Source organism: Hemiscyllium ocellatum, chromosome 43 (genome assembly GCF_020745735.1).
Source record: "Hemiscyllium ocellatum isolate sHemOce1 chromosome 43, sHemOce1.pat.X.cur, whole genome shotgun sequence".
NCBI lineage: Eukaryota > Metazoa > Chordata > Chondrichthyes > Orectolobiformes > Hemiscylliidae > Hemiscyllium > Hemiscyllium ocellatum.
In genome coordinates, this window is record NC_083443.1 from 7,820,846 (window position 1) to 7,833,957 (window position 13,112).

The window sequence follows — 13,112 nt, forward strand, 5'->3', positions numbered from 1 at the left end:
AGGAAATTGAGAGGCACAGAGTTTTAGTGAGGGAATTTCAGAGCGAAGGCCTCCGCACAGATGGTGCAGGCTTTTCCTGGGGTTGGTTATAGCAATGGATTATAATGTTGGCAGAGCGAAGTAATGTAAATTAATCGAATGGGACGTACATGCTCCAGTCATCTCTGGCAGTACAAGGGAATAACCAAGGGTTTCCATTGTCACTGTCCGTTCCAGCCATCCCTAGGTCAGAGTGAAGGGAGTGAAGCAGGAGGGCTGAGTCCCAGGCCTTGTTGTTTGGATTTCAAATGAAGAGGTTCTGTTTGGAGATCGTTCTGTGATTGACTACCTGCACCTCCCAGGGTCACCTCTGCAGCAATGGGGTGTCTGTCCATGAGATTCAGAAAATGGGGTTGTTGTCATTGGGGGTTTAAGCCACTAGCAGTGGATGACTGTGGAAGAGGAATGGGAGGGAGATCCCTGAGGAAATGGTTAATCCTGACTTGCCCTTTGAACATTGCTTGTCACTTCTTCATTCCTCTCCCTCCTGTCTGAGCAGCCCCTTTTTGGAACAGTTGGATGTTCAGCATTGAGCAGGGAAATCCTGTGTATCTGGCATGGGGTGAGGTGGTTTTTTGCTATGTTCACGCAGCAGTGCTAAGGCAGGAGCTTGCCCACTGCTCCTGGTTAGTTTGAACACCACATTGTTGGAGGCTACTGGCTCATATGACATAATGGTATCCCCCAGTGGAGTTCCCATCGTGAAGATGAGTGTCTGTTTAAAAGGGCTTTGATTCCCACAAACAAAGTCTTGCATTTATATAAAAACTGAAAGAACTGTGAATGCTGGAAATTGGAAACAAAAACCAAAATTGCTGGGAAGACTCAGCAGGTATGGTAGCACCCATGGAGAGAAATCCACAGTCTCAGGTTCAGTCTCAGAAACATAACTCTGATTTCTCTCCTGAGAAATTTCTGTTTCTTGTTTCTTGCTGCTTGCATTTATCTAATACCTTAACTATATTGACAGCCAGTGAAGGATTTGTCAAGTATTGCAAATTTGGCAATGATAGCCAGCAAGGTCACACACAGAAAATACTGTCTAGATGACTTCTGGTCATCTATTGATGTCAGTGGAGAATCAGTATTGGCACAGGGTGTTTTTTTTTACAGAACATGTTGGAGGGCAGACCAGATTTGGTTTGAAACCTAGTCTGAAAGACATCAGCCATGGCAGTGCAGCACCCCCTCAGTACTACTTTGGATTGCCCAGCTAAATTACATGCTCATGTGTTGGGAGTTGGACTTGCACCCACTACCTTTTAGTTCAGACGGACACTGCTCCCCCTCTTTCTGCGTTCCCTACACAATGACCTAGAGTCAGCTGAGTAGGCCATTTGGCTTCTTCTGCCATTCCATCAAATTGTGGCTGATTTGATTGTGGCCTAAACTCCACTTTCCTGTCTGTCCGTGTAATCCTTCAAACCTTTGACCGTCAAACCTTAATATATTCAGTGACCCAGCCTCTGCTGTTCTCTATGATCAAGAATTCTCAAAGCTTCTGAGAGATGAATTTCTTATTCATTTCAATCTTCAATTGGAGACCCCTGTTTTGAAACAACGATGCTTAGTTCTATATTCCCCCAAATATTCCACCCAGCCAAACGTCATTTCCCTCTGATTTTTGATCACCTTTCATTCTCAAAACTTGGGCCTAACCATTTGGTGTGAGATAAAGACGATGATAGTATAGTGGTGAGCATAGCTGCCTTCCAAGCAGTTGACCCGGGTTCGATTCCTAGCTATCGCAGTGATGTGGTTTCTAAACTGACTTTTTAAGGAAAGCCTCCCTGGTAAAACAAAAATATGAATATTTCATCTTGTGGTAAAACGGATCTGTCAAATTGTTGCTTTATGGGCCGCACGGTGACTCAGTGGTTAGCACTGCTGCCTCACAGCACCAGCGTCCCAGGTTCGATTCCAGCCTCAGGCGAATCTCTGTGTGGAGTTTGCACATTTTCCCAATATCTGCGTGGGTTTCCTCCGTGTGCTCCGGTTTCCTCCCACAGTTACAAAGATGTGCAGGTCAGGTGAATTGACCATGCTAAATTACCCATAGTGCTTGGTGCATTAGTCAGAGGGAAATGAGTCTGGGTGGGTTACTCTTCGGAGGGTCGGTGTGGACTGGTTGGGTCGAAGGGCCTGTTTCCACACTGTAGGGAATCTAATCTAATCTAATCATAACTCCTTCAAGTGGGAATTGAATTAATGAGCCTCTTCTGAACTGCCTGCAATGCAACTGTATCCCTCCTTCAGTTAGGTAACAAAACCTTTTGCACTGTACCACCTTGTATGGTTGCAGTAGCATTTGATTTTTAAAAAGCGGTTTGGACACTGAGCAAATCCTGTAAGTTTCATTGAGTCTTGGACACCAGACCTGCGAGTGTGTCTGTCAAACGTGGACACAGAGCTCCTCCTACTGGTATGGTAGATTAGTGCGCTGCAATGACATACAGCCTGAGCTTGGTCAATTCAGCACTTAGATTAGATTAGATTACTTAGTGTGGAAACAGGCCCTTCGGCCCAGCAAGTCCACACTGACCCTCCAAAGAGCAATCCATCTAGACTCATTTCCCTCTGACTAATACACCTAACCCTATGGGTAATTGAGTATAGCCAATTCATCTAACCCGCACATTTTTTGGACTGTGGGAGGAAACCGGAGCACCCGGAGGAAACCCACGCAGACACGGGGAGAATGTGCAAACTCCACACAGACAGTTGCCTGAGGTGAGAATTGAGCCTGGGTCTCTGGCGCTGTGAGGCAGCAGTGCTAACCACTGAGCCACCTTGCTTTGTAACTGAATCGAAGATCTCCCTGGGCTGTGTAGCATATTCACCAGTCCTTGGACCTGGCCTGAAGATGCAATATTTGGCTTCTGTTGAGGGACAGGTTGACTTTGACTCCCTCTTGGTGAAAAAAACCATTAAAACATGATAATATGGGGATGTGGGGTGATGTTTCTACTGGGGAATAGCCTGATGGCATGTGCTAATGATTCTGAAGATTGTATTGGGGTGAAGCACTTGATCTGCCTTTAATGGGTGTGTGTAGCCACCTGTATCCCCATCCCCGTGGGGGAGATACATGTGATTTAAGCACAGTGCCCTTGCTGAGTCTGTATGTTTGACTAAGTTTCGTTTTTTTTTGTCTTTCTCCAGAACAGCAGAAACGTTTGAACAGCTTGTCAGGTAAGAGAAGGTGCTCAGTGAATATCACGTTTTCTTCAGTGAAATGTTAAATTCTGCCACCGTTCGGTATGTGATCTGGCTGGGTGCTGAAATAATAAACCGTAAAATGTAACAGCAGCATCGGGTCAAGTATTTGGCGTAACACCTCACCAGGGATTGGGTCGCATATGCCATTAGGTGAGGACCTGCTTGGTAGCTCTGAAATAACTCAGTTAATGGAACCTGGGAGACAGTGATATATTGCTAATGTCATGAGACCAGTAATCCAGAACCTCGGACAGCTGTTTTGAGGGCAATGGATTCAAATCACACAGTGACAGATAAAATTGAACTCAATAAAGAATTCTGGAGTAATGACTACCAAGTATTGTTGTAAAATCCCATCCATTTCACTAATGTCCCTGAGAGAAGGAAATCTGTCACCATTAACCTGGTCTGGCTTACAAGTGACTTCAGACTAATGGTGATGTGGTTGACTGACTATTAACTGCCCTCTGAGCAATAAATACTGGTCTAGCCAGTGACATTCAAATCCCATAAATGGATTTTAAAAAAAAAACTAGTGCCACATTTTGCTGTTTGATTTGTGGCTCAGTAGCATAGGTTGCACAGTAGCTCAGTGGTTAGCACTGCTGCCTCACAGCACCAGGGACCCAGGTTCAAATCCAGCCTCTGGTGACTGGCTGTGTGGAGTTTGCACATTTCCCTTGGGTCTGTGTGAATTTCCTCCCACAAATCAAAGATGTGCAGGTTAGTTGAATTAGCCATGTTAAATTGCCCATAGTGTTCAAGGATGTATGGGTTTAGGTATGTTAGTAAGGGATGAATGAAGAGCAATAGAGTAGGGGAATGGATCTGGTCGGGTTACTCTTTGGAGGGTTGGCGTGGACTTGGGCAAATGGCCTGTTTCCACACTTTGGGGATTCTATGATTCGACCTTTCTGGAAGTAGACCAGTCTGCAGGGCCAGGTGGGCTCCACCCCAGGTTATTGTGAGAGGTAAGGAAAGAAATAGCTGGAGCATTAGCAGATACTTTCACAGACTATTTGACCATAGGTGCGGTTCCAGAGGACTGGAGAAGCCAATGCCCTTCCCTTGTTTAAGAAAGGAGAGCAGGTATAATCCAGGAAATTACAGGCTGGTGAGCCTGATCTGTGGTGGGGAAGCTCTTAGACAAGATTATTGAGGGACAAGATAAATGCACATTTGGAAGAAAATTGACTAGTTAGGGACTGGCAGCATGATTATGTACGGGGAAAGTCATGTCCCACCAACGTGAATGAATTTTTTGAAGAGGTGACAAAAGTTATGGATGAGGGAAGGGCTGTAGATGTAGTTTATCTGGACTTTGGTAAGGTATTTAATAAGGTCTCGCATGGCTGATTGGTTCAAAAGCTAAAATCACATGGGATTCAGGATGCGCTGGCTAGATAGATACAAAATTGGCTTGGTCACAGAAGACAGAGGGTAGCAGTAAAAGGGTGTTTTTCAGAATGGAATTTGGTATCTAGTGGTGTTCCACAGGGATCAATCTTAGGTCCTCTGTTTATTTGTAGTATATATAAGTAATCTGGAGGAAAATGTAGGCAGTTTGATTAGTAAGTTTGCAGATGACACGAAAGTTGGTGAAGTTGCTGATCGTGCCAACGATTGTGAAAGTATAGGTTAGTGACTTGGACACAGATTTGGCAGATGGCGTTTAATCCAGACAAATACAAGATGATGCATTTTGGAGGATCAAATTAGGTTTGAATTATACTATAAATGGCAGAACCCTTAGGAACATTAACATAGAAATGGATCTGGGCATGCAGGTTTACAGTTCCCTAAAAGTGGAAGCACAGGTGACCAAGGCATGTGGCATGCCCACCTTCAGCAGGGGGGGGGGGGGGGGGGGGGGGAGGGTTGTGTGAGTGCCAGGGTGGGGGTGGAGACGAGCGAGTGACTGGGGAGGGGGGTCCGTCGAGTGACGGGCTGGAGGGGGCAGGAAGACAGCAAGAGGTTACAGATTGTACAGTATTAGTGGAAATGGGGCCAGCAGGCCACGCGGGTGTGTTTTAATGGGTGTTCGACAATAACCCAGAGTTTAGTCCCTTTTGGTGGGGGAAGAAAGGAGCTCTGTTGTTTGTCACTTGTTGCTGACTTATCCTCCTCATTAGGCATGCAGGCAAACAGCAAACTCAGGCCACCACCGCCCCCAACCAAACTGCGGTTAACCCCAGAGGTTACATTAAGATTCCAGTTGCTTCCTTAATAGGAATTGTGTGGCCGGAATGGCTTTACCATCGCTCCGAACTTGGTGTATTTCTGTCACTGCACATACTTGTGCTGTTTACTTTCTTCGTAGATTCTGTGCCAGAAACAGTAACTGATCATAAAACGCAAGTTGCAGCTTCAGTCGGAAGTGTTCCTCCTGTGCACACAGCAGCAGCGATGGATAATAAATGGCAGAAAGTCACCCAGGTGCCTCAATCCTCCTTCATAGCGCCTGAAGACCTGGGTATCAAGGTGAGAGAGGAGCAGACTGTTTGTTTGATGTTGCCTGCTGTAGTGTGTAGTGAGAGACTGGGCTACAGTTTCTCGCGATCACTGACTGAATGGGGCATGTTGTCGGTGCTGTTTCTTTTACTATCCCTCATTCCACCAATTTATTATGTCTTTGCAGAATGTCGAGAGGCCCAAAGATTGGTACAAGACCATGTTCAAGCAGATTCACAAAGTCAGCAAAGGTAACATGGTCCTGGGGGCAGGTGAATGTGCCATTGCCAAGTTTCCTGTGCCTCAGAATCACAGGCCGTGTGTCTCCTTACAGTTTACCCATTCATAAGTTCATGCAGTAAATACCAGAAAGCAAAACTTGTGAATGACGCATACGAGTCCAACTTGTTTCAAATACCTCAGAACACCGCTGACGGTAATGAGCAGAACAGTAATGACCAGTGCATTCACTACCTAGTATTACAGCTGCTTTACTGGTTTTTCTACTTCCTCAGTACCGTTACTCCAAGGGGAGTTGTAACTCTGTGTCTTCACCCTCCTTTGCGCCAGGTCTAGTCCACAAGGAAAGATGAGGCAGAAGAGATAATTTGATAGGGTCAACTGGGAGCAGATGTTTCTCCCTCTGGAGGGTAATCCAGAACTTGGCGTTTGAAAATTAGAAGGTGGTCAGTAACAAATGTAGTGAGGAATTTGGGAAGAACATCTTCAGCCAGAGGATAAATAGAATGTAACGCTTAGTGAGATAGATAGATAGTCTCAAGGGGAAATGTTAAGTAAATAAACAAGGGGAAAGTAACTGAAAGGAAAATGAAAGACTTTCTCTCTTCCCCCACCCCCACAATGACATTGCCAGAGACACCCACATCCATGTTCACTCACTAACAAACATATACACGCGGGCATGTGTATGCACAGACGTATTCACCCAATCTTGCACTCCTTGGATGATGCCTGACCTGCTGTGCTTTTCCAGCGCCACACTCTCGACGCACACTGAATCCCTACAGTCTGGAAGTGGGTCATTCAGCCAATCGAGTTCACGGCAACTCTCTACAGAACGTCCCACCAAACCCCTCCTCCAGCCCTGGAACTCTGCATTTCCAATGGCTAGCCCACCTAACCTACACATCCCTGGACCCTATGGACAATTTAGCACAGCCAATCCACCTCAAACCTGCACATCTTTGGACTTTGGGGGAAACTGGAACATCTGGAGGGAAACCCACACAGACACTGGGGGTATGTGCAAACTCCACACAGCCGGCTGTTCGAGGGTGGACTTGAACCTGTTGCGCATACGTTTGCGCGTTCACATTTGATCGCTCTTACATTCACACTCCCAGCCGTTTACACGTGCACACATGGGAATCAGGCCCTCACCTCCACACCAAATGTTGCGAAGTGTTATAGTTGGTGTAGGCTACTCTGGAAGCCTGTTGTTGAATAATTAATTGTTTTACTTGTTTGGTAATACACTGCCCACATTTTCCTTCTCTTTTTCAGAATGTTTTAATTCTCTGCTTTCTGAGTGACCTTTCTCTTGCAGCTTGTCTTCTCACGTTTGAATCTTTGCTATTTTTTTCCCATGGTTTGTTTTGTCTCTTGCTTCCTTACCTCTTCACTCAGACACTCCTGAGGAAAATCCGTATCACCCTACATACAGCTTTCCTGAGCTTCCTGAATGCCAGCAGAAAAGAGAAGGTATCAGTGTGTGTGCGCGTGTGCGTGTGTATCAGTGCCTCAGTGTATGTGTGTGCGCGCCTGTGTCTGTCAGTGTGCACACATGTTTGCATATGTGTACATATGTCAGTGTGTGTGCATGTGTCTCTTTCTGTCAGTTTGTCTGTGTCTATCTGTCTTAGACACTGGCACACTGATGCAGGGGCAATCTGTGTCTCTCTCTCTATACATCCATCTGTCTGTGCCTGTGTCTCTGCCTGCATGTGTGTCAGTATGTACACCAGTACAGGTGTGGGTGTGGGTGTGTGATGCTGTCAAGTGTTTAAGCCCTCTCAAATGCCACAGTTTTTCCAAGTTGTCTCTCAATGTCATGTTTAATCCATTGCTAGTTGTCAGCTCTTTGCTCCTGAGCCATGTTTTCTGTAATTCCCCAACAGATTATGCATTTTAATCTTTAACTCTCCAGTGAAATGGAAGAACGTAAATTGAGCATTTCTGTCATGGTGTCATTTGTTGTGTAAAGCACTTTCTCGCTATGTTGAGGCAGACGCTACATTAACATTCAGAAATAGGTTTGTAATAATTGGAAAAGGATATGCAAACTCTGTATTCATAGGATTAGGATGACGAGTGAGGAGGATGCTAAACATGGCGTTGATGGGCTGAGCTTCGTATCTATTTCGATATTAACTCCTCTTCCACCCAGCCCTGTGGAAAGGAAAATCCCATGGTTACCGGCTCCTTCCAGATACTGGTGATCGCTTTTGGGTGCAAGGCCCAGCTGTGATGCCTCTTGCAGTCAAACAGCTTGCACCCTGTCTACGTGACTTGAGATTGGCTGAGCCACTTGTAGCTGCCTGGGTGCTGCTGAAGCCTTTTGCTTCTGACCCTGCCTCACACATGCACTCCTGTGTTCTCTCTCTCTCTCGCGCGCTCTCTCATGCACACATGGGCACACCCCCTTCCTCCCCACCCGCCCCCTCTCTCCGTCCCTTCCCCTCCCTTCGTGCCCCCCCTGCATCTCTCCTCCCCTTGCGCCTCCCTTGCATCTCTCCTCCGTTTGTGCCCCCCCACATCTCTCCTCCCTTCACCCCCCCCACATTTCTCCTCCCTTCGCGTGCCCCGCATTTCTCCTCCCTTCGCACCCTCCCCCGCATCTGACCTCCCCTCGCACACCCTCACCGCATCTCTCCTCCCCTCGTGCCCCCCCCCCAGCATCTCTCCTCCCCTTGCGCCACCCCCCCCGCATCTCTCCTGTCACCTGACCCATTCATCCTCACAAAACCCGACCACACCAGGGATGTGTGTGAATAGCCTGTTGTCTCTGTGGTCACTTCCATGCTGGCCATGAATGTACCCTGTAATAATGTATGGCTTCACGTGAGGGGCAATGGGAAAACAGTTTGCCTGCAGGCGCATTATTGGAACAGCTTTCACATCTCATCAATGCCGTTAGCTTCAGCTTTTTCTCTGATGATCATTCCTGCTTTTTACTTTGCTGTTGCATGATCTCATCGTCCTGTCTCAGTTCCATTTCTTTCCATTGCTTTTATAGAAACAGTCACTTACACCCCAACCTATGTCTTCTCCGAGATTGCTCAGAGAGAATTTCTCAAAGGTACCTTTCTCTCTTTTTGGCTGCCTTGTGTATCACTAGAGACTCTGGTCTGTCGTTTCCTTTCACTTTGTGACTGCTGCCTTGTACTGAGGCATTCCCGCCTGACTGGGGGAAGTTTGGAGACATGTGGAGAATTGTAAGGTGCGGGGCTCGTTTTCTGAAGAGTAGTGGAGGCTGAAGGGAGATTTAATAGAAATTCAAAATTTTGTGGGGTTTTGGTGAAATAGATAGTAGGAAACCATCGGGATGGACCAAGAGGACATCAGTACAATGTATTCTACAAAAGAACCGGATAAGGAATGAGCAGATAGTTGTCATTTAGGTTAGAAAATGGCCAAAAGGTTTGTGAAATAACTTAAGGGGCAACTTTCCAAGGGGAATCAGATATTTGATTGGAAAGGAAATCTTTGGAAGGTGTAAAAGCAAGGAGTGGGACTGATTTGATTTGCTCTTTCAAAAGAGCTAGCATGGGCACAGTGGGCTGAATGGCTTCCTTCATAATGGATGATTTGTGAATAACATAGGCTGGGACAGTTCAACATTCGCCTGACACCTTTACATCAAATATGACATATAGGGAAGAGTGAGGGGTGAAGTTGTGTCAAATCTTGGCTTCTGTGTTGATTTGATTTGGAAATTCATGGGGAAATACAGGACCTCATTCACAATTTGATCAGATCAAAAGGCACAAGTTTAAAGTGGAAAAATAAAATGGCCTGAGGATCAATTTTTCCAAAGATGTGAAATCGGGCAGGGAAGCTCCAGTTCTGGGAGACAGGTTTTGGATGTTTCTGGAAACTTCTCGCAACAGCTGACTGTTTAGTCCAAAATCGATGAACCACAGAATTCAAACTTTGTACATCGTATACCAAGGTATTTTGCAAATGTTTCACACCATTCCAGTTTAAATTGGTGGGAATTTGAGGGAGAGGCTGTACTGACTGAGCGGTTGGTCAGGAATGTGTGAGAATTGTTGAATGCTGACATTAACATATCTTGTGCTTTTCCAGCAGATGATGATGTGGAGTACTACTCCCCACGGTACCATTATTCTGAAGACAGTGAGTATTAGCTTTCTGTCTAAAAAAATTCCAAAACATTAGACCTAGGAGCTTGTAAGATCATGGCTGTATTTAATCATCCTTTTATTCATTCATGGGATATAGGCCTTGCTGTCTAGGCCAGTATTTATTGTTCATCCAGTGGCTCAGTGGTTAGCACTGCTGGTCCCTCAGCACCAGGCACCTAGGTTTGATTCCATCCTCACATGATTGTGTGACATTTGTACATTCTCCCGAGTCTGTGTGCGTTTCTTCTGAGTGATTGGTTTCCTCCCACAGTCCAGAGATGGACTGGCTAAATTTGCCCATAATGTCCAGGAATGTGCAGATTAGATGGGTTAAACATGGGAATTGTAGGGCTATAGGGAAGGGGGGCTGGGTCAGATGCTCTTCCGAGGGTCAGTGCAGACTTGATGGGCTGGATGGCCTCTCTCCGCACTGTAGGGATCCTATGATTCAATTAATCCAGAAGGCAATTAAAGTTAACCACATTGCTGTGCGTTTGGAGTCAGATGTCAGCCAGACCAGGTATGGACAGCAATTTCTATCCTGAAGGTTAGTGAACCAGATGGGTTTTCACAAGATGGGCAACAGTAACCTTGTCACTATTGGGTCAGCTCTTTATTCCGGAGTCAAGTGCTCAGAGTTGGGATATTTTCTTACTTGCCGTGCCTGTTTTGGACATAACATACTCTAAATAATGGGGATCTTGGTCCTGGGTGACGGGTGTGTCGTAACGTCAGCTCGTCGTCCTAGAAATATTTCCGAGGCAGCCATAAAGGTTGCCAAATACTGAAGTGGGCTGATTTAAAATGCCTTCCTGCCAGAAGGGCTTTTTTTTTCAAATATTGCCATCCACCATGGTGGGATTTGAGCCCTTGCTCCTAAAACATAAGCTAAAGTTTGGCCTGTTAGATCAGTGACATGACCAACACTCCTCTGCCTCCTCTCGAATTAAAGGTTAATATTACACATTATTGCAATCATTTCAACTCTACCATCCCATCGGGAAATTGGAATCAGGAGCAACAGTGGCTTTACGATCGGCCAGCTTTTCCTACTGTTGATTTTTTGGGCAAGTTTTCAAAATAGCTTTTCCATGGGTTTCACTCAGTCCTGGTCACGCTGCAGCCTCAGTTATGGTTATGCTGCAACCTCAGTTATGGTTATGCTGCAGCCTCAGTTATGGTTACACTGCAGCCTCAGTTATGGTTACACTGCAGCCTCAGTTATGGTTACACTGCAGCCTCAGCCATGCATGTGGTAACAAGCCAGTAGCAACCAAAATAATTTGGTATCTGCAAAAAAAAATATTCATTTGCTGGCAGGCAACCAGGACAGCCACTGCTATTTGATCCAACTGCATCCACCGTGTAACTTCCTGAATAGGCTCCAACTCCAATGCAAATGTTTAAATTGAAGCTGACATAATCTTATAGAGACTCATAAACTCATGAGGAGTATAGATAAGGAGAATAGCAGGGGTCTTCTCCCCAGGGTGGGGGAATTCAAAACTAGGGGATGTATTTTAAAAAGGACATGAGGGGCAACTTTTGGTTTTGTACAGTGTGGAATGAACTGCCTGAGAAAGCAGTGGACGCAAGTACAGTTAAAACATTAAAAAAATACATACATAAAGAAGGTTTGGAAGGATATGGCCTAAATACAGGCAAGTGGGACTAGTCTAGTTTTGGAACGTGGTTGCCGTTAACTGGTTGAACCTAAGGGAGTGTTTCCGTGCTGCGTGATCCCATGACCCTGTGTACTTTTGTGTATAAGCTCAGCCACGGAGACAGTGAAACTACTTTTGGCTATTGTGGGAAAAAAAAATTAATCTGGCTCATTACTGCCCCTTTTTCGGACGGAAATCTGCCGTCCTTACTGGTTCCTGACCTATGTGTGACTCCAGACCCTAACAATGTGGTTGATTCTTGAATAAACTCTAAGGTGACCAAGCAACACGTGCTGTTCAAGAGCAACCTTATCAACGATGTCACAACCCCTGAAATTAATTCCCTAAATTTAGACAAAAGAAGAATCACCCTCTATCCAGTAGATTATTGCTGTGGGGGTGCGGGTGATGCATCTTGGGAGTATGTTTTTTTTTACTTGTCCAGTTCCCATGGAAATGAATTCCTAATGGTTAATGCTGTGTCCTCTGATAAATCAGGCAGAATATGTACAAAAAATGAGTTGCAGAGCAGCAAAAAAATTAAACATTTTCAATTTTTTTTTGCCAAGTAACGTTCTGTATGTAAAATATTCAGTAGAAAGAATTGTTTGGTATACGTTTGAATTTAATTTTAAATTTGAATATTGTGACCTGGATTTTCACTCCTGAGTCAAGTGCTCAGAGTTGGGATATTTTCTTACTTGCTGTGCCTGTTTTGGACATAACATACTCTAAATAATGGGGATCTTGGTCCTGGGTGACGGGTGTGTCGTAACGTCAGCTCGTCGTCCTAGAAATATTTCCGAGGCAGCCATAAAGGTTGCCAAATACTGAAGTGGGCTGATTTAAAATGCCTTCCTGCCAGAAGGGCTTTTTTTTATATATAGATATTTTTACTGGGAATTTAACATTTTGACAAATTTACAAAAATAAGCAGAATTTTCAAGCACAAACATTAATATAAAAATAGATCTTAAATATATAATCATCAAAATTCAACTAATCCACAATCATCCAGAGTGTATAGTTGAGTCGCTTACATCCTTCAAATAAGAGAAAATGTTCTCTAATACACTCATAACAGTATGATAAAAAGGAAGTTATTTCCAAACAATAAGAACAAAAAAAAAATTGAACATGTTTGAATGGAGATCTTCCCCCTTGTTCTCAGGGGGCCTTACTACCTTTCCAACGTTCCACCATATCCTCTCCCAAACAGTGTCCCACCCTCAACCCGGGCGCTCCTTAATAGGATTTAGATATAATACCGAGCTAGAGTTAACAGTGAGCGCCGCACCCCCACCCCTCCCCACCCATACCTGAGTATATCTGCTAGCATCAATGCCACGTA

General features: G+C 45.1%; 1 protein-coding gene across 30 annotated transcripts in view; it reads left to right on the forward strand.

The window, feature by feature from the left end:
* Positions 1-13,112, forward strand: part of LOC132834995 (sorbin and SH3 domain-containing protein 1) — a 434,648-nt gene that overhangs the window by 319,570 nt on the left and 101,966 nt on the right. For 23 of the 30 annotated variants that reach the window (XM_060854191.1, XM_060854189.1, XM_060854190.1 and 20 more), the window contains 6 exons: positions 3,202-3,231; positions 5,579-5,739; positions 5,897-5,960; positions 7,357-7,431; positions 8,966-9,028; positions 10,039-10,089. In XM_060854191.1, the coding sequence (XP_060710174.1) occupies positions 3,202-3,231; positions 5,579-5,739; positions 5,897-5,960; positions 7,357-7,431; positions 8,966-9,028; positions 10,039-10,089 (444 nt within the window). The remainder of the gene's footprint in view (positions 1-3,201; positions 3,232-5,578; positions 5,740-5,896; positions 5,961-7,356; positions 7,432-8,965; positions 9,029-10,038; positions 10,090-13,112) is intronic. The other 7 variants (XM_060854199.1, XM_060854205.1, XM_060854208.1 and 4 more) reach the window with 3 other exon arrangements.